At 44.2% G+C, this 18,344-nt stretch overlaps 1 protein-coding gene across 1 annotated transcript in view; it reads left to right on the top strand.

Moving 5' to 3' along the window:
• The window catches only part of EPG5 (ectopic P-granules 5 autophagy tethering factor), a 595,944-nt gene that overhangs the window by 304,342 nt on the left and 273,258 nt on the right, over positions 1-18,344 (top strand). Inside the window, exons 26-27 of the mRNA XM_085629140.1 lie at positions 9,592-9,763; positions 13,201-13,363. Coding sequence (XP_085485266.1) covers positions 9,592-9,763; positions 13,201-13,363 — 335 coding nt within the window. The remainder of the gene's footprint in view (positions 1-9,591; positions 9,764-13,200; positions 13,364-18,344) is intronic.

The raw sequence follows: 18,344 nt of genomic DNA, 5'->3' as shown, positions 1-18,344 counted from the left end.
TTTACCCGCATAAATTAAGTCTAGGTAATTTAAATTTACCACAATGCATCACCAGAGAGTCTGGCTCTGCAGGCCTAATATTGCACCCTTAACACTAATGCATTTCCTTCTTCCCCCTCAAAAGGAAATCCGAGTAGTTCCCACCTCAGGAGGAAATCAGAGTAGTTCATGGGTAAGAAGAGCTTTTCTTAAGGCAGACTTATGTTGCTGTTCATTAATGCCTCTTGTGCTCTGGCTCGCTACTGCAATACCCTTTGGGAGATGACTTGAAGGGTTTTGCCTGCTCTTCAGAGGTTTTCTTTTTCAAAAGTTGTTCGGCATGGTCAGGTTGTGGCCAAGCACATCTTAGGTTCTGGCCTGGACTCAGTGGTTTCAGTTGCCGATGCCATTAGAGTTGGCTTTTTCAGTTTCAGTCATGCCTCAGTGCACTCCACAGGATTTTCGGGAGACGTCTTCATAGGCATGCCTTTCGATGGTGCCCAGCTGTTTGGAGACGAGGATGACTGCTCTGAAAAGTTATAAACTGACCCTTGCAGTTGTGGGGTGTGTTTGGCATCTCTGGTGCACCGAATTCATCAATAATCTAGATGCTTTGGGCTACTTTAAGGGCCTCCCCTTCTACCAAAGGCAGGCGCCACAACTCTTTTACAGCCCATGTAGAACTTTCAGGACTTCAAAGTCAAGAGGGGTGTAAAAAGTAGGGAGCAGCATCAACAGCAGTGTTCCTCTCCTTCCCTGGGTGAGGAGAGGGGCTGGAATGCTGGTGATCCATCACATAGGATCAGTGCGTCTTCAGATTATTTACTTTGGGTTTGTCCTCCCCTTTTAAGACACTCCACCCCACATTCCACCTACTCTTTCAGTGGTCTCTGTAAATCATCCATGTATCCTTTTAAGAGAGGTGTTGACAATGCCAAGGATACAATCTAGCTGGTACTGCAAGTGAAGATTGGTATTCCCTCTACTTCTTAGATCCCAAGAAGGTCGGGTGTTGCGCCGATCTTGTTCCACATGCTGCTAAACTCTTCCAGCCGGAAGGACAGATTCAAGACTTGCTAAAGTTCGGCTGGACTTGAATCCCGAGGACTGGAGGGTGTTCTTGGATTTTCTGGACACTTATTTCAATGTTCTGGATCTGTAATCCCACAGGAACTACCTACAGTTTGTTGTAGCTTTCATCTGCTACCAGCTTATGGTTCTCTCCTTTTGCTTTATCTCTGCTATTTAGGTCGTTGTAAAGATCATGCCTATGTTCATGGCCCAAATTTCTGGGTCAGAGATACTATGACACCGATACGTGAACAGCTGGCAACTGACAGGGGACCTTGCCACAGCTGTAGTAGGAACACATACCAAGCACGGTGCCACTGTTGTTCAGTCCGGGATCAGTGGTTCCAAGTCACATCTTCAGCCCACACAGAGACTGCTCTTAATTGGAGCGATTTTGGAACCAGTCACACTGAAGGCTTTTCTACCACCATTCATGTTTTGATCATGATGTTTTGGGCGGGAACTCTAAGCATTGAAGATTTTCATCCTCTTTTTACTATTTCCAAAGCAGCATGTGGAAGTCCTTCAGTGTGCCTTAAATATGCTCACCACAGGGAGACTTTTAGAACAGAATCCACATCTTCCAAGATGCTCTTGAGACTTTAATTGGTTGCTAATAAGTGACAGTCATACTTGCAGCAGGTGCTTCACTCAGGTCGCCGCTTGTCATGCTAATAATATCACTAAAGTTGAACCTTGCTTTGACAATGAGCACCTTGCATCCTCTTATCAACAATATCAGATATTTTGTATAATGGAGACTATATTTGGCTCAGATTCTGAGCCTATCCAAATTGCTAGTTTTGTTTCACATAATTAAGAAGGACAAATTTCCCTTCCAGTACGCATCACCTGGGAATCTGAATGTGCAGGCCTAATTTTGCATGCCTTAACCCAAATGTCTTCCCGTCTTCCCGTCAACAGGAAACCTGAGTAGTTTGACATCATGGGCAAGAAGAGCTTTTCTTCTGGCAAACCAGTATTGCATCCCATGAAAGCCTCTTGTCTTCTAACTCGCTACTACCATACCCTTTGGAAGGTGTGCTGAGCACTTTTGCCTGCTCTTCCAGATGTTTTCCTTTTCACAAATTGGTCAGGATGTGGCCAAGCTGACTTCACCGCTTCATCACCTAGGATCAGTGAGTCTTTATATTATTCAATTTGTTTGTGTCCTCCCCTTTCATGACACTCCACCCTACATTCCACCTGCTCATTCAATGGTCTCTGCAGATCATGCATGTATCCTCTCCAGAGAGATCGTTCTGCTTCCCTCTGCCTCCTGTCTAAGCGATGACCGATGTATCATCCTTTGGATGAGTACGATACCCTTGTGTGAACAGGATCTCTCTGTCAGCTAGTCACCTGACAGGCATCCTCAAAGTCATGGCTGACGTGCATCAGGTGTTATCTTGTTCCTAGTAATCTTCACTCATTGGGGTATACCCCAATAGGACCTTTTCACCATCTCCAAAAACACTAAGAGCTGTGAAGACTGCATCTGCAATAGAGTATATATTCTGCATTCAGTATGTATTTTGTAGAAGGTGAGGCAGGACTAAGAGAAAATCATTCTGATATTCTCTGACTGGGCTTGAAGGGTCTGTTGCTTAGAAGTACTGGCCCTGAGTGTTTTTCATCCTCCTGGCATTCAATTCCGAAGGGGGGGGCATAGGGGGTTTGGGGGTCATGGAGATAACACTGTGCCAGGTGTGAGAGGCTTTGACCTTGAGGCTGATGTTGTTAATGCGATTTTGACTGGACGTCACCTTCCCTTCAAAACCATATATTGTGGCCCATGGGCTTGCTTGTCTTGTGGTGTGCTGAGATGTGCATTGACTTTGCAGGCAAAGTTGTCCAGTAAGTTACAGTTTGCACTTTCTTTGCCCAAGTAGGCTTTGCTTTCAGTACAGTTAAAGGTCACTTACCAGCCCTTTCGACCTCCTTTAATTTTGCCCTATTAGTCTAGACCAATCCTCAAACTCAGTTTTTAGTTGAGAAAACTGCTTTGGCACAGATTAAAAAGGTGAGAAATCTGCAGGTAGAAGTATCCATCCGAAGACTATGTTCTTTACCTTCGGTATCACTCTATCTTACTTTGTAGCGTTGACTCACGGCCTGTTCACTCAATTCATGCTGGTCTTATCTCCAGTCATGGCTGATGCCAGTGTCACTGCTAACCGGCGCCTAGAGCTAGACAAGCTTTTTTGGACAGTCTGCACCTGAGTTTACTCAGAAGGTGAGGAATCCGTTTGTTGATAGCATATCCTTTGGAAACAATGTTATGAATGGCAGAGAACCCCTTTTCAATAGAAAGAGTAAAGGTTACTGCTCCATTGAAAAAGGATTTTCTGCTGAGTAACTTCCAACCTTACTCTAATCATCCTTTTCTAGATTCTGGAGGTGGAACTTAGTACTGCAGCATAACAACTCAATATCTTAGTTGCCTTGCAGGAAGTGTTTAGACCTGGCTGTGGCACTGAATCATCCCTGTTCTTGGATGACCTAAGATTAATGATTGATGAAGAAGGTATGGGAGGCCTAGTTCCTTCTTGCCTGTCAGTGGCCTTAGATCTATCAAGACCTATTGCTACAGAAAATATTTGATGTGGCCATTCACAGTTTAACTGGATAGCTTGTTTGCCGTCCTAAATCCTTCAGTGTGTTAAAGTCTAGGACTTTAAATCTGTCTAGGTTCCTGATAGAACTGGGATCTGGTTGGCAGAGGTATGCACCCTGTCCAAGCAGGAACCACCTCTCTAGTCAGGGTAAGCTACATACACACTAAAAGATAATCTGTGTTCACCCTCTGGTAACTTGGCACAGAGCAGTCAGGCATATCTAAAAAAGACAATATGTAAAGTATTTATGCAACACACACACACACACACACTGTAAGACAATATCACACAACAACACTACACACAGGGCTAGACAAAATATTGTTTAGAATGGACAACTAGAATACAAAAGTTGTTGATGAAAACAACTTTAAACCATTATTTTCAACATTTGTTTCAAACTATTTAGACTGGGTTTATTTCCTAGGTTACCTGTTAAAAGTGGATTCTTGCATATGCATGTGTTCTGTATATGGTATTAGTTTCCTTAAACTCATACTATTGCCAAGATTAGGCTTAACTGATAGAGACTCCTAGCTGCAGATTCCTTACCTTTGAATTTCCCAGGCATCAGACTGGATCCGGAAACCTTTGTGTGAGCATTACACCTGCACACCGTCTGGTGGCTTTGTTTGGTTCCACGTGCCATCATCGGCATTGTTGGTGCCAGAAGTGACATCGCCATCACCTATATAGGCTGGGCAGAGCAGTTTCATCGACAGTGACCTTACAGCACTACGTCTGGCTGAGAGCATCTGGCTTTTCGGGGGATGTCCAGGCCAACTCTTTGGAGTGAATGCAGTCTCGGCACTGGAGCGCTTCAAGGACTCACGAGCTATGGGCAAGTTCTTGGGCCTCTCAGTGATGCCTCGCCCCCAGTCTGCCTTTTGTCCCTTTCATGGCTATGGAAGGGGCGTGCCACCGTGCTAGCCATATCCCAGTCACCGTACTGCGCAGGCTTCCCAAGTTGAATGAGGTTGTGGACGGTGTGCACCCCGTGGGAATGGTAGCTAGAAGTCATCCGGCACCAACGCCCTGGCATCTGCAGCCTCTGCAAGACCGTGGGTGCCCAGTTGGAGGGAGAGTCCAACAGAACCTCCTCCACTGGCAGTCCATAACATCGGACAAATGGGTCTTGTAGATCTATCGGAGGGGTTACTCCCTCCCTTTCCAATTTCCCACCCCTTTACCGCCATCTCAAGAACAGTTGGCGTAGGATCATCTGATCTTGCTTCGAGAGGAAGTTACAGCTCTCCTGACCAGGTGTTACCTGCGGTTCAAGGTAAGCATAGAGCAGTTTCAGTTCACTGTGCTACCCTTTGGCCTTACCAGCACTCTGACGTGTTCACCAAGGTGATTGCTGTGGTCACAGCTCATCTGTGCAGGCTAGAGTTTTCAGTCTTTCCCTACCTCCACGACTGGATGTTGAAGGCGGCCTCGCCACAGACTGTTGTCACCCACCTCCAGACTATGGTGGATCTCCTGTATTTGCTGGGGTTTACTATAAACGTGCCGAAGTCACACTTGACTCCTTCTCAGACTCTCTCTTTCATCGGAGCTGTTCTGGACACAGTGCGCTTTCTGGCTTATCATCTCAAGCAGCGAGTCTAGGATATTGAGATTATGATACTAGTGTTTCAGCCTCTATCCTGGATTTCGGTGAGAATGACTCTGAGGCTGTTGGGCCTCATGGCCTCCTGCATTCTGCTGGTAAATCATTCCAGATGGCATATGCAGGCTATGCAGTGGGACCCGAAGTTCTACAGGTGCAGCATCAGGGGAATCACTACAGATTCATCCAGATCTCGGAGGGGACTTCAAAGGACCTGCAGTGGTAACTTACGAAATACGATTGGGTCAAAGGCAGACTCCTCTCCGTTCCCCAGCCAGATCTGATGGCAGTGACAGATGTCTGTCCTGGGATTGGACAGACATCAGGGAGAGGTAGAGATTAGAACACTCTGGTCTCCGGTGCAATCTGGACTCCATATTAACCTGCTGGGAAGACTAGGCCAGTGTCTGGAGATGTGTCTATACCACTGGCTTCTATCACTTATCATACCAGTCATCATCAAGCTCTTCCAGGAGGCTGAGAAAACTATAAGGATTTTCAGATCCACCCCAATTGTATTCCCTCCACGGCCCATCAGTAAAGGAAAGTTAGTGCAACTGTTCACATACAACACTACCGCCATATGGTACTGCAACAAGAAGGGCGGGGTGGCGTCGTGGACCTTTTATCAAGAGACCCTGCATTTCTGGACATGACTAGAACAGCAGGGCATAACCCTGGTGGTTCAACATCTGGCAGGTTCTCTGAACGCCAGAGCGGACAAACTCAGTCATCGATGTCTAGAGGATCACAAGTGTGGTCTCCATTCAGAGGTGGCACAGGGACTCTTTCAGCAGTGGGGAGAACTTTGGTTAGATCTATTTGCCTCTGAAGAGAACATGCAATGTCAGCAATATTGTGTGTTGGAGTTTCCAAGGTGCACAATGCTCAGAGACACTTTTTGTCGTGGGTGTAGCTCAGGCCTCCTATACGCTTCTCCGCCCATAGCGCTTCTGCCCAGAGTTCTCAAGAAGATCAACAATGACTGGGCCCAAGTCATTCTTATGGCTCAGGACTGGGCATAGAGTGTTTGGTATATTGAGTGACTGAAAATGAGCATTGATCCTGCGATCAGGCTGCCTCTTCGGGAAGATCTTCTAACACAGCCGCAGGGGAGGATCCTCCGCTCGAACCTGTCAACTCTCCGCCAACTTGCGTGGAGATTGAGCGCCAACAGTTGATAGCTTTTGACCTTCCTTGCAAAGTCTATAAAGTTATCTTGGCGGCCAGGCGGCCCTCCACCAAAACGGTATACACCTGCAGTTGAAAATCATTTGTTAAATATTGTACAGAAAAGTCAATTGGCCATTTTTCTGCTTCTCTTTCTGATATTATTTTCTTCATTCTTACCCTTGCCTAGCAGGGCTCGGCTCTTTGCACTCTCAAGGGTTATCTCTCTGCTCTGTCCGCTTTTCTGCAGCTGCCTGACCAACCCTCTTTACCTAGGTCCCCTGTTGTACATAGGTTTCTGAAAGGGCTTGTAAATATTTCCTCCCTTAGCCCTTCATCATGCCACAGTGGGATCTCAACCTGGTTCTCACTTACCTCATGTGTGCTCCCTTTGAGCCGCTACGCAAATATCCCCTTCGGCATGCTTCCCATGAGGCACAGAGTCAAGACTGATTTGCATATCGCTGTGTCTGAACTGGGGTGGCGAAGTGAGCTAAAGAACGATGATGGATTTAACCCTGATCTGTGACTGGGGGTGAGTGTCTAAAATGTTTCAGCGCTCCGCCCTTCATCTCCTTGAGTTTGCTTTGCTTACCATCAAGACAGTTTTCTAGTAGCAAAACATCGGCCAATAGGGTTAGTGAGATGCAGGCTTTGTCATCCAAGCCTCTCTATGTTATGGCATTCCCGTAAAAGGTCGTGCTTTGCTACCTAAAGTGGTGACCCCATTCCATTTGGGACAATCTGCCAGCCTGTCCACCTTTTATGCTCCTCCACATCCCTCTAAAGAGGAGGAGCGACTCCACTGTCTGGATCACAAAAGAGTATTGTTGTTCTACCATGACCACACAGAAGAGTTCCTGGTGAATGACCATCTCTTTGTGGGCTATCTAGGAGCTAAAAAAGGTCGGGCAGTTCAAAAGCAGACCATTTTGCACTGGGTTGTTCTCTGTATCGAGGTCTGCTATGCTCTGGCTAAAAACCAGCCTTCTGAGGACTTTCAAGCCCATTGCACCAGAGGAAAAGCTGAGACCATGATGTTAGCTTGTGTGTTTCCAGTCTTCTACATTTACCAGGCAGCAGCGTGGACGTTCCTGCACACATTTGCCAAACACTACTGCCTTGACAGTCAGGTCTACAGGGGCTGGCATTTTGCCCGTACCTTCCTATAGGACTTCTTTATATTGTTAATTGGTTTTCAGCCCACTTCCAGGATGGTATGGCTTGGGTATCCATTCAAAGGTAAGTAATCTGCAGCTAGAAGTCTCTATCAGATGAGCAAGTTACTTACCGTGAGTAATGTATTATCTGGTAGAGACAATATCTAGCTGCAGATTCATTACAGACCCACCCATGCCTTCCCGCTCTTCGGACACATTTCATGGGCTAATATTGCTCCCCTGTCAGGGCCCTAGTTTGGAGAGACACTAGTTATTTCACTTCATGGCTCTGCGCTCCTGGCGTGGAAAGTCGTGAAAAGTAATCCACGTCCGTGCGCCTGGGTGGTGCCAATATAGGTGATAGCACGCACGGCTATTTCTCATGCAAAAGTTTCCAGATCCAGTCTGATGCCTGGGAAATTCTAAGGTAAGGAATCTGCAGCTAGATATTGTCTCTACCAGATAAAATGCATTACCAAAGGTAAGTAACTTGTTCATTAATGCTATTGCGGCTCTTCTGGCTAAATTCCGCTCTGATCCAGCTCTCAGTGGCGCACTTCCACTGGTGGGTCCTTCGCTAGTGCCCCCTAAATCCTCTCTGACTTTTTCTAATGCTTTCCTTGTGCCTGCAGCAACTCTACCTCTACCTACACCAAAAGGACCTTGAAGATTGCTCCACCAACAGCTTCTGTCCTTGGATCCATCTTCGCTGCCGACTACGGATCCATTATAGAAAGTGACAAACTTTCCTGAAGATAAATGATATTTTATTCAGGTCTAGACATGAGGCAGAGCAGGTGGTTAAGGAAGGATTGCCATACAGTCCATTGCCTAATGCTGAGTACTTTGGCCTCCTTGCAGAGCTCTTTGCTCAGATGCCAACCATATCCAAATGATGAAGTTACTCTTCCATTATGATGATAATATAAGTGAGTTGGGCAATCTTCATCCTTCTACTGGTATAGATGTGGGGGACAATTTGGCCTTATGGAATACCAGTGGTTGGTGTACTTCTTCTACGACCGATCTGTATTGTGTCTCAGGACCTCCCACTTAGTAGGTTTCCTCCTAGCTGCTATTTTGTCCAAGGCTTCTGAATCCTTCAATTTCCTTTTCCAGTTGAGGAAACCATAGCTAACCTCGGGGAAATCTTGCAGCCTCACTTCTTTACCATCTAATTCTTGTTTTCATTCAATGAAGCTTTGATGGATCTTCCTCTTCATGATATGAAGCAATCCAGCTTCTGCTTCAGCAGTGGTTTGCAAAATTGTCCTTTGCTATCATCTGCTGCCTGGTGACCCAAAGCTCTTAATGGCTCACACATCCTTAAAGAGTCTTTTTGTGTAGGCTTCTTGCTGCTCTGAACAGAACCCGGACTCTTTACCTCCCATCCTCCCAATAAGGAGTTGAAATGGGTTGAAGAAAGAGGAAGAAGTTATTCTCTTCGAATATCCTGACTCTTCATTTCACTAACTCAACATTTCTTTTGGTTTGTTACTCCCTTGGCCCTGTGGGAGATCATACAGTTGGTGGTTCCAGACCTTCGTGAACATATTTGTGACCATTTTGCTGAAGTGGAATGTGATAGGTAGGATGCGACCAAACAATATGGTTCCAAGTTAGTTCTTGCACACTCAATTTCTGTCAGTCTGCCTCTGAGGGCAAGGGTAAAAAGAAGAGAAACTGATGTCATTGTTAACTCTGGAGTAGAATCATAGCTGTGGTGCCACCTGACAGTACAGGAGAGCTATTTCCACTTTTCTGAATCCAGTATTGTGCCTGTAGGATATTCAAGAGGTAAAACATCTGCAGGCAGAGTAATCCAGCAGGAAGAATGATACGAAAGGTAAGTAACCTCTTGATCTTGTCCTCATAAACTATGTGCCATTCATGTCTGAAATTAAAGCACATTTGAGTTATTTTAGATGCAATTGACAGCACAGTTGGAATTACACCAACATGTCTCCCTTTTCATTTGCAGCCAAGAACAGGGTATTGAATAATCTAAAGAAACACGATGGGCCATGCACTGGGCCTCCTCTGCAGCTTATGAAAGCACCTGTTCCCTTGATTTCTCCTACTGTTTTGCTAGAGCAGCAAAAGGCTTTGCAGCTCATTCAGAAGGATCTGACCATCTTGCAACAGCATGCCAAGTAAGCAGCATACGTTTCGTGAGTGTGATTGGTGGTACCTGTAATCCAGCCCATCAGAACTGGATGGTCAATGTTTTGGAAGATCTTTCTCATGTCAAGTGGTTCCAGTTTATTTACTGTTAAATAAAAAATGTTAATTGGTTTTGTTATTTTAGTTCTTAGCAGACATTTGTAAATGTATCCCAACCAAACATGCACCGGTAAGGTACTCTTCTGCCACGCTAAGGAGAAAGGTTAAGGATGCCTCCTGCTAGAGGTCAAGTTTGAAGCAGCATTGTATGACATTTTGTAGTGTCACTATTTGTCAGCTGAACCTCTTCTTTGGATACAGGGTTTATTTCATTAATAATGTCATTATATTTTTGGTTTGTGTAGCAGAGATGTCCATCATGGTCCAGCTCCTTTTCTGATGTTCAGGCTACCCACCTGAAACAAATTGATAAACATTGATTCTAAATGTGACCTGCTTAGTCAGCAGTTATCTGGAAAATTTGGCGTTGCTTCGCCCCTCCTAGACCTGTGTTGAACACCCATTGTAGAGTACATTAGCAATGTAACCTTAACTTCTGTTGAGCTCGTTTCATGAGAACCTAAACTGTGTAAGTGTTCTACACAGGAACAAGAGCTTCAACAGCTTTAGTTGGCACATTTCTGTAATACTGCAAATTGGGTAAGGGAGCCAGTGTGATACCTTATTCATCAGAGGTCAGTGGACATTTGTTTTAGGACTAAAAAAACTGTTGAGCATCCACCATCAATATATTTGAACACTGTCCACAGTCACATTCAAAACATGTAATGAGTTTTCCATTTATGCTTCAAAAACTAATACTCAGCACTCCCATTATGGTAACATACTTTTCACACGTATCAGTGTCATGAAAGATGAATGTCAGTTGCTTAATAGGTCCCACTCAGGCAAATTATATAACAGTCCATCAATCTGGTCATATCCAAACAACATCTTTACTGTTTTTCAAAAAGATTTTCTTCCAATGTTGCTCGTAGACAGTAACACAAGGGTGTGCAGCTAATGCGTTTCATCCACTTGGAACTTCGTCAGGGCTGCAATCGGGCATATATACATTTCAATAAAACTGGAAGTGGTAGTTAACAACATTTCTATTAAACAAAATAACTGATTGCAAAGTCAGTTAGTCTAAAGCAGCCGGGTACATTGTCTGAAATATTGATATCACCAGTATATTATACAATTCATGTGTTGCATCCTTCGAATACATACCAGCATCGATTGCTTAAATACAGTGTGTTCTCCATCAACTGTCAATAAAGATCTATTTAGCGCAGATATCAGAAACATGTACATAACAAGTCAGACCATATAAATTCTCAATTACATAGCAAATGCCAATATGGTTGATGTGCACAGAAGGTACCTTTTATGTTAATTCTAGGAATTATATGATTGATCACTTCACAATAGTACATAAATAGTACATAAAACACTTTTTAGAGTGTCCCAACCAAACAAAAAAAATTATCAAGGGGACATACAAGGCCAAAAGATCATGCCTTATGTAGGCCTGAATGTCAAAATAGAAAGTCTCCCCCACATAGAGGTTATTGCTTCACATTCCAAATGGTCATTCCTTAACCATTATTTACTAGTTTCAGCAATATACATGAGTGGCACATACCTTCTACCTTCACAGATTGACCGTCAGGGAATGTATATTGTGTTTCTGCAAGATGGATACATTGGAGCTATGGATAGATTGATCAATACTTGAGATATGTCGTTTTGTCCATGATTTCCTGTGTGCAGTTGTTAGGAGAAAGCTCTTGGAGGAAGATATTTGACTTGTGATATTATACAATTTCCTTTAGGATACTTGTCTTGGGATGCAATGCAGGACCCTGCCACTTGCACAAATAAAACATACATTCCTTGATCTGGGCTACATTTATGTTAATTGACAGTTAATGGAGGACACATTGTGTGTGAGTAATTGATGCAGGTGTGAAATATAAGGAGACAACACATGAACTGTTTGATATACTGGTGTTATCAATATTTTGAACATCTTATCTGGCTGCTTCAGATTAACTGACTTTAGAGTTGGTTATTATTTGTTTAAAATTAGGATGTGAATAGAAATGTTTTAATTACAATTTCCAGATACACAGACATGAATGAATGCCCTATTGTAGCCCTGAAGGACTTACAAGTGAACGACATTGTTGGCTGCAAAACCTTGTGTTACTGGCTACCAGCAATATTGCAAGAAACCTTTTTGAAAAACAAGAAAGATGTTTTGATGAGACTAGATTGATGGACTATTAATTACTTTGCCTGAGTGGGACCTAGTTGGGTACTGACGTTATTCTTTCATGACACTGGGGAATGTTTGCAAATGATGTTACCAGTGTAGTAGTGCCGAGTACTAGGTTGTGAAGTTTCAAGGCAGTATAGCGTTGGATGGGGCAGTGGTGATTGACCTCCCCTTATCTTGTGCACCCAAACCTGACATACTTATAGAAGGAATTCAATTGTGTCACAAAATATGGGCAAAAATGTAGTTTGGCCTCACCTGCCTGTTGTAGCCATTAGTTTTCCTTTTTTTAAAAGAATGGGGCACAAATTTTACACAATGTTCCCTAAACAAAAGTAAATTACAGCAAAACAAGATTGGATAACTTAAGGCAATCACAAGTAAACAACATGAAAATAGTGTATCAACAGAGGACATCTGAACATAACAATTATCTATATCTCAAAAAATACAAAAAAACAAATGTTCAATATGATCCCAATCTAAAATAAAGACCCCCATATAGCATTCAACTTCATCATAGAGCGAGGGCTCCTTGCCTTAGCCAGGGCTTTTTCCATCTCGTACGTCTCTTTAACCAACAACCACCAATCATCTATAGAGGGTGGTTTTGGAGAAATCCATACCCGAGCAATTGCAAGCCTAGCAGCAACCAACAATAATGAGGATAACCGGGTAATTTAATGACTCACTATCTTAAGACCCATCATAATTTCCATGACCGTCACTGGAGTATCTATCCCCCACCCTCTGAGAAAATACTTGGCCAATCTTCTGCCAATAAGTTGCTAATTCAGGACAAGTTGTGGTCATTAGTTTTCCATTTATGTTTTGTAATAGTAATACCACAGCACTAATATGCCAATAATAAAAGTTAAGGTTGTTAATCAGAACCCCCCTGTTTCAAGGTAGAAACTACTTTCCAAAAGTGATTTAAGGCATAAAAAGCAAGCTCTACTCTGAAATCTCCATCTCGCTCTATAAACCTTGAGAGCAATGTGACTTCATGCAGCCAGTGATGTGAGTGTTTGCTGTCACTCTCTTCTGGTGAGGCAGGACCTGGGCAGTTGTATTAGTTTTCAACCTGCAGGAGAGTGCTGTCTTTGTTCTGGAGATCACAAACTGCTTTTCTGTTTTTTTTAGGACTGCTGCCCTGCAGGAATCACAGCAAGTAGCGTTGGACTCAGAAATGTTGGATACAATGCCCAAACTGTACATTAACCGAGAGGATCAGATCAGTATGCCTCTGGAGTGCCGGGGAAGTTCGAATAAACAATGTGAAGGTCCAGCGCTTGTGACAGCCAAGGTTTGCCATATTACCTGATTACTACTACTACTACTACTGCTACTACTACTGCTACTGCTAATAATAATATTGACGATAAACTAATGTATTTCTTTGGTACCTAGTGCTTCATTCTGCTCATTCTTATTATTTCTAAGCAGGCGTTAAGATTACCAAATGCAAAGGTACTTAATTTGTTATCCTCAGAGTTCTAACACGTTCACTTGACCCGTCACAGTTCAAGCTTATTGCCTGTAGGTCACACACAAATATCAACAGCAAACACTTGCATGTTTTTGTTTTGTTGTATCGGTTGTAATTCTTTTAATTGATTACTTTATACCATTCTGCAGTTTTGCTTCTCTTATGACTAGCTTATGTTTCCCTACTGTTACTTGAGTTTTGTTATTAGCCACTAGTCATTTTTCGGCATGAGGCAAGTTTGACTTGTTTGTCCAAATAAGTTTCTGGTGGACAGTGTTCTTTTAGTTGCCTTGTATACTCTGGCTGCTGTAGGACATCTGTGTGTGCCTTGTTTCTGTAGTGGATATTTATTTATATATATCACTACTGACAACATTGTTTTCACCAAGGGCCATTCTTTTTAGTGAGGCACTTTAATACTGCAAGGGCCTGAAGCCAAAGTCTACATCTTTCATTTTGTTACTTTAACTTTTTTTTTCCAAGACACATTTTATTGGGTTTTCGTCGGCAAAAATACCCAATGGGCCATGTACATACATAGGACTCTGCAAAATGAAACCCCAAGAACAGGTAGAACACAAACATATGCACAAAAAGCTCCCTGCGACTCCTACTCTTCCCCCCCCCCCATCCCAACACAGTGTCTAGAATCTTATACAGTTGCAGACTCAGATCTTGTACCATTACCCTGCATCTCTTGGTCATAGTGTCTGATTTCGGTATCAACTGGTATGTCGACAGCGCCTACCCTGAACACTGCTATCTCCAGTCCCATATAGAAGTCCATCCCACACTTCCATACTCCCAGGGATGGCAGTGTACTGGCCTTCCACTGTTGGGCAATGTCCCTTTTCACTAGTGTGAGCCCAAGAAATAGTAAATGACGTGTATAACGGTTGCCGCTTATCCCCTCAGTGCTGTGAAGGAGAAGCACTTTCGGGGCCAATGGGATATGAGAACCCAGTACCTCCTCCACACAGTACACAACCCCCCTCCAGAAGTGAGCCAGGGTGGTGAATCTCCACACGGTGTGTATGAATGTGCCTTCCTCAGACCCAAAACGTAGGCACGTGGGAGAACCTATAAGACCCATGCTCCATAAGCGGCTCCTCATATAATAGGCTGTATGTAAATATTTTAGTTGGATTAATTTCAAGCGGGAGGATATCGAGGCTCCACGAGGGGTCTCCAGGACCTCCGACCAGTCATCGTCGTCTGTGTTATAAAGATCAGCTTGCCATCCTCTCGGAGGATGGGTAATGTAGTGGAGCTATGAGTGACCAGAGATTTATATATTTTGGAAATGTTATAGCTGCCTAAATCAGCAATAAAAGCTTGCCGTCCGGTGGACTGAATTCTGGAAGATCTGAAAGGTTGCGCAAATACGGTGAGAAAGCATTACGCAACTGTAAATATTTGTAAAATTGGCTACAATGCATAATGAATTTAGATTGGAGCTCCTGGAATGATTTAAGTAAAAGGCCATGAATCATGTCTCCCAGTGTAGAAATGCCAATATGATTCCTCCTTTGAAAGACCTTTAGCCCCACTAACTGTGGCAAGCGTCCCCACCAGCCCATTTGTGAAAAGACCGTCACCAGACCTGCCCCAAAACTCTAGTTGCCTGGGGAAGGGCACCCATATCTACCCGACTATACAGCAGGTGGAGTACAGAGGCATCACCCATTGCCCAACCCTCTGGCATACGTCCGGTCTCCCTGCAAACTATACCACCAGTCATCACGGATCTGCAGGTGAGAGGCCGCGTAATCTGATTGCACGTCTGCAACGATGATGCCATCTAAGTAGGTAGATTGAAAACAGGTTCGAAGGGCTATGCGGGGGCACCTCCTCCCCACAGGAGCTTGTTGATCTGTCGAAACCATGCAGGGGGGACAGTGTGGGGTAGTTATTGAGCTAGTATAATATGTGGGGAAGCGAGACCATCTTCAAAAATGGCTGACCTACCATATTGTGATAGAGGTAAAGGAGTCTAAGCTTTAACTCCCTCCTTAACATGCAAAAGCAGCCCAGCTATGTTAGGATCCCAGTAGATGGCAGGAAGGGGCAAATCGAATACTCCAATATATTTAAACCCATCAACCGCCCGAGTCAACCCCGACGCCCACCCAGCGTCCTCCGGCAATCTCCTCAGCGGCAACAGCGCAGACTTGCCAATGTTCATATAAAATCCAGATGTTTCGCCAAGGACTTGCATAATACGTCAAATACAAGGTCCCGAGGTTGCAGAGTTTGTTATGAAGAACAAAACATCATCAGCGTATAATGCGACTCCGTCAGACAGTCCTGCTGACTATTCAAATTCCCTCACTTTTGTGTCAATCCTAACTGAGGCAGCTAAGGGCTCCATTACCAGTCAAGTCAAGTCAGAAGTACTTATATCGCACACATATCACTCTTCCGAGTCTCATGGCGCTTGCAGCCGGCTCTGAAAAAAATGAACGGACCAGAGACTAGTTTCCAAAGAGCCAGGTCTTTAGCTTCTTACGGAAACAGCTATGGTCTGACGTGTTGCGGAGATGGTAGGGCATCTTGTTCCAAGATGCTGGGGCCAGATAAGAGAAAGCACGGCCCCCTGTCTAGCAGTGTGAATTTTAAGGGGGGTAAGCAGGGCAGAGTCACTAGAACGCAGAGCCCTGGAGGGTTGGTACCATCGGAGTCTCGGCAACCAATATTTTGGGCCGTTGCCGTACATTTGCTTGTGGGTTAAACATAGAGTTTTAAAGAGAGTTTGTTTTCTCACAGGGAGCCAATGAAGAGTGTTTAAGCAAGATGACGCCGAGGTTCTATATGGGCGGTCTAGGACTAGCCTAGCGGCCGTGTTCTGGAGGACTTGGAGTTTAGTTAAAAGATCAGAATTGATAGCATGCAAAAGAGCCTTGCCATAGTCCATTCTATTGACAATTAGACCTTGTATTAAGGGTCTGCGGGCCTCGAGGGGAAGCCACTTAAAAACTTTGCGAAGGCTCTGCATGACACCGTAACACGTGCCGATGATCTGATTCACATGCCCCTTCATAGACAAGTTGTTGTCGATGTAGAAGCCAAGGTTTCGGACCACATTCTTATGAGGAGGACCCGGGCCGAGCCTGGACGGCCACCAGTCCTGCGTCCAGTGGTCAGTTGCTTTGCCAAAAAGCATAATCTCCGATTTGGTCCCATTTAACTGGAGATGATTAGATAGCATCAATTTATCCACGTGAATCAAGCAGTCTTTAAAGCATTGCTTGGTTTCACAAGGATCAGGACCAAGAGTGATCAGAATCTGAGTGTCATCAGCGTAGGATATGACATCAGAGCCATATTGCCTGATCACAGCAGCTAGAGGGGTCATATAAAGATTAAAATGGGTGGGGCTCAAGATGGAGCCCTGGGGAACGCCCATCTTTACTGGTCGTTCACTGGAGGTGATGTTACCCATCTGGATAATAGTTTTGCGATCCCTCAAGTAACTGCTGAACCATTTCAAGGCTGGCCCCCTGACCCCCATCTCCCAAAGTCGCCGTTCAAGAATATGATGGGTGATGGTGTCGAAGGCTGCCGACAAGTCAAGCAGAATGAGGATGGCTGACTGATGTTTGTCTAAGGCTAATCTGATATTGTCAGTAACCTCGATCAGAGCAGTCTCCGTGCTGTGTGCAGCTCTGAAACCGGATTGAGAGGGATCTAGAAGTCCGTGGCTCTCAAGGTGGCTCACCAGCTGCTTATTTACCAGGGACTCCAGTATTTTCCCGAAGTAAGGTAGCAGAGAGATTGGCCGATAATTCAAAAGTACCTCCGGATCCGCCGAAGGCTTCTTTAAAATAGGCCTGATTCTGGCTTTCTTCCAGCATGGCGGAAAGTCGGATTCTGCCAAGGACTTATTGAATATTTTGACTAGTCCAGTTAATACTGTGGGAGCCAACGTAGGGAAAATTTTAGAAGGGAAAGGATCATCTGGGGAGCCAGATTTGATTTTTATCATGGCCTCGGTGATGGATTTGGGGTCGCATTCCTTGAAATTCTGTAAAAGTTCATCTGAACCAAGTGGGGGGTAGGGGAGTTCTTCAATGTCGATGTAATTAGGGACAGGGGGGAAGGTACGATGGATGTTCATGATTTTTTCCTCGAAAAAGTCTGAGAGGGAATCGGTCCACTTTTGAGAGACAGATAATAAAGGAGACAATGGGTAGCCCTGTCTGGTGCTGCACCGGATAGGCTGGCAGGAGTATAAATAGGTATTCCCAGATCACTGAAGTTAATTTCATTTTTTAAAGAAATCTTTTTATAGGAGAACAAATATAAAGTACACCAGGAAAGATACCATTAACTGAGGATAGTGTAAGTCTTATTGGAGTGCCACTAAACAAATTGAAAAATTAGACATAGAGAGCAGAAGAAAAAGGGACAGGCACAAGAGAGTGAGACACCAAAGAGATGGATCGAGGACCAGAGAGACAGTAATGATGCAGGAGGCACACAGGCGGGAGAGAGTAAAAAACACAGAGGAGCAGATAGGGAGTGCTGAAGGAGAAAACAATATTGTATGAACAATACTGAATGAAATGACTACTGGGAGAGAAGACAAGAAGATTGATAGTTAAGAGATAGTGGAAACGAAGTGGGGTAGAGCGAGAGGAAGTATGAGAGAAGAGAGTATCTGGGAGAAGATGCAAGACGAACAAGAAAACAAAGAAGTGCTGAGAATGTAGAGCAGGTGAAAAAAAAGAGAACCATGCAAGAGAATTGAAGAACGGATCAATGTTGAGAAAGAGAAATAAAGGAACATGCAGAAGAG

The sequence above is a fragment of the Triturus cristatus genome, chromosome 2_1, assembly GCF_964204655.1.
Source record: "Triturus cristatus chromosome 2_1, aTriCri1.1, whole genome shotgun sequence".
Classification (NCBI taxonomy): Eukaryota; Metazoa; Chordata; class Amphibia; order Caudata; family Salamandridae; genus Triturus; species Triturus cristatus.
This window is presented reverse-complemented; position numbering and strand designations above follow the sequence as displayed.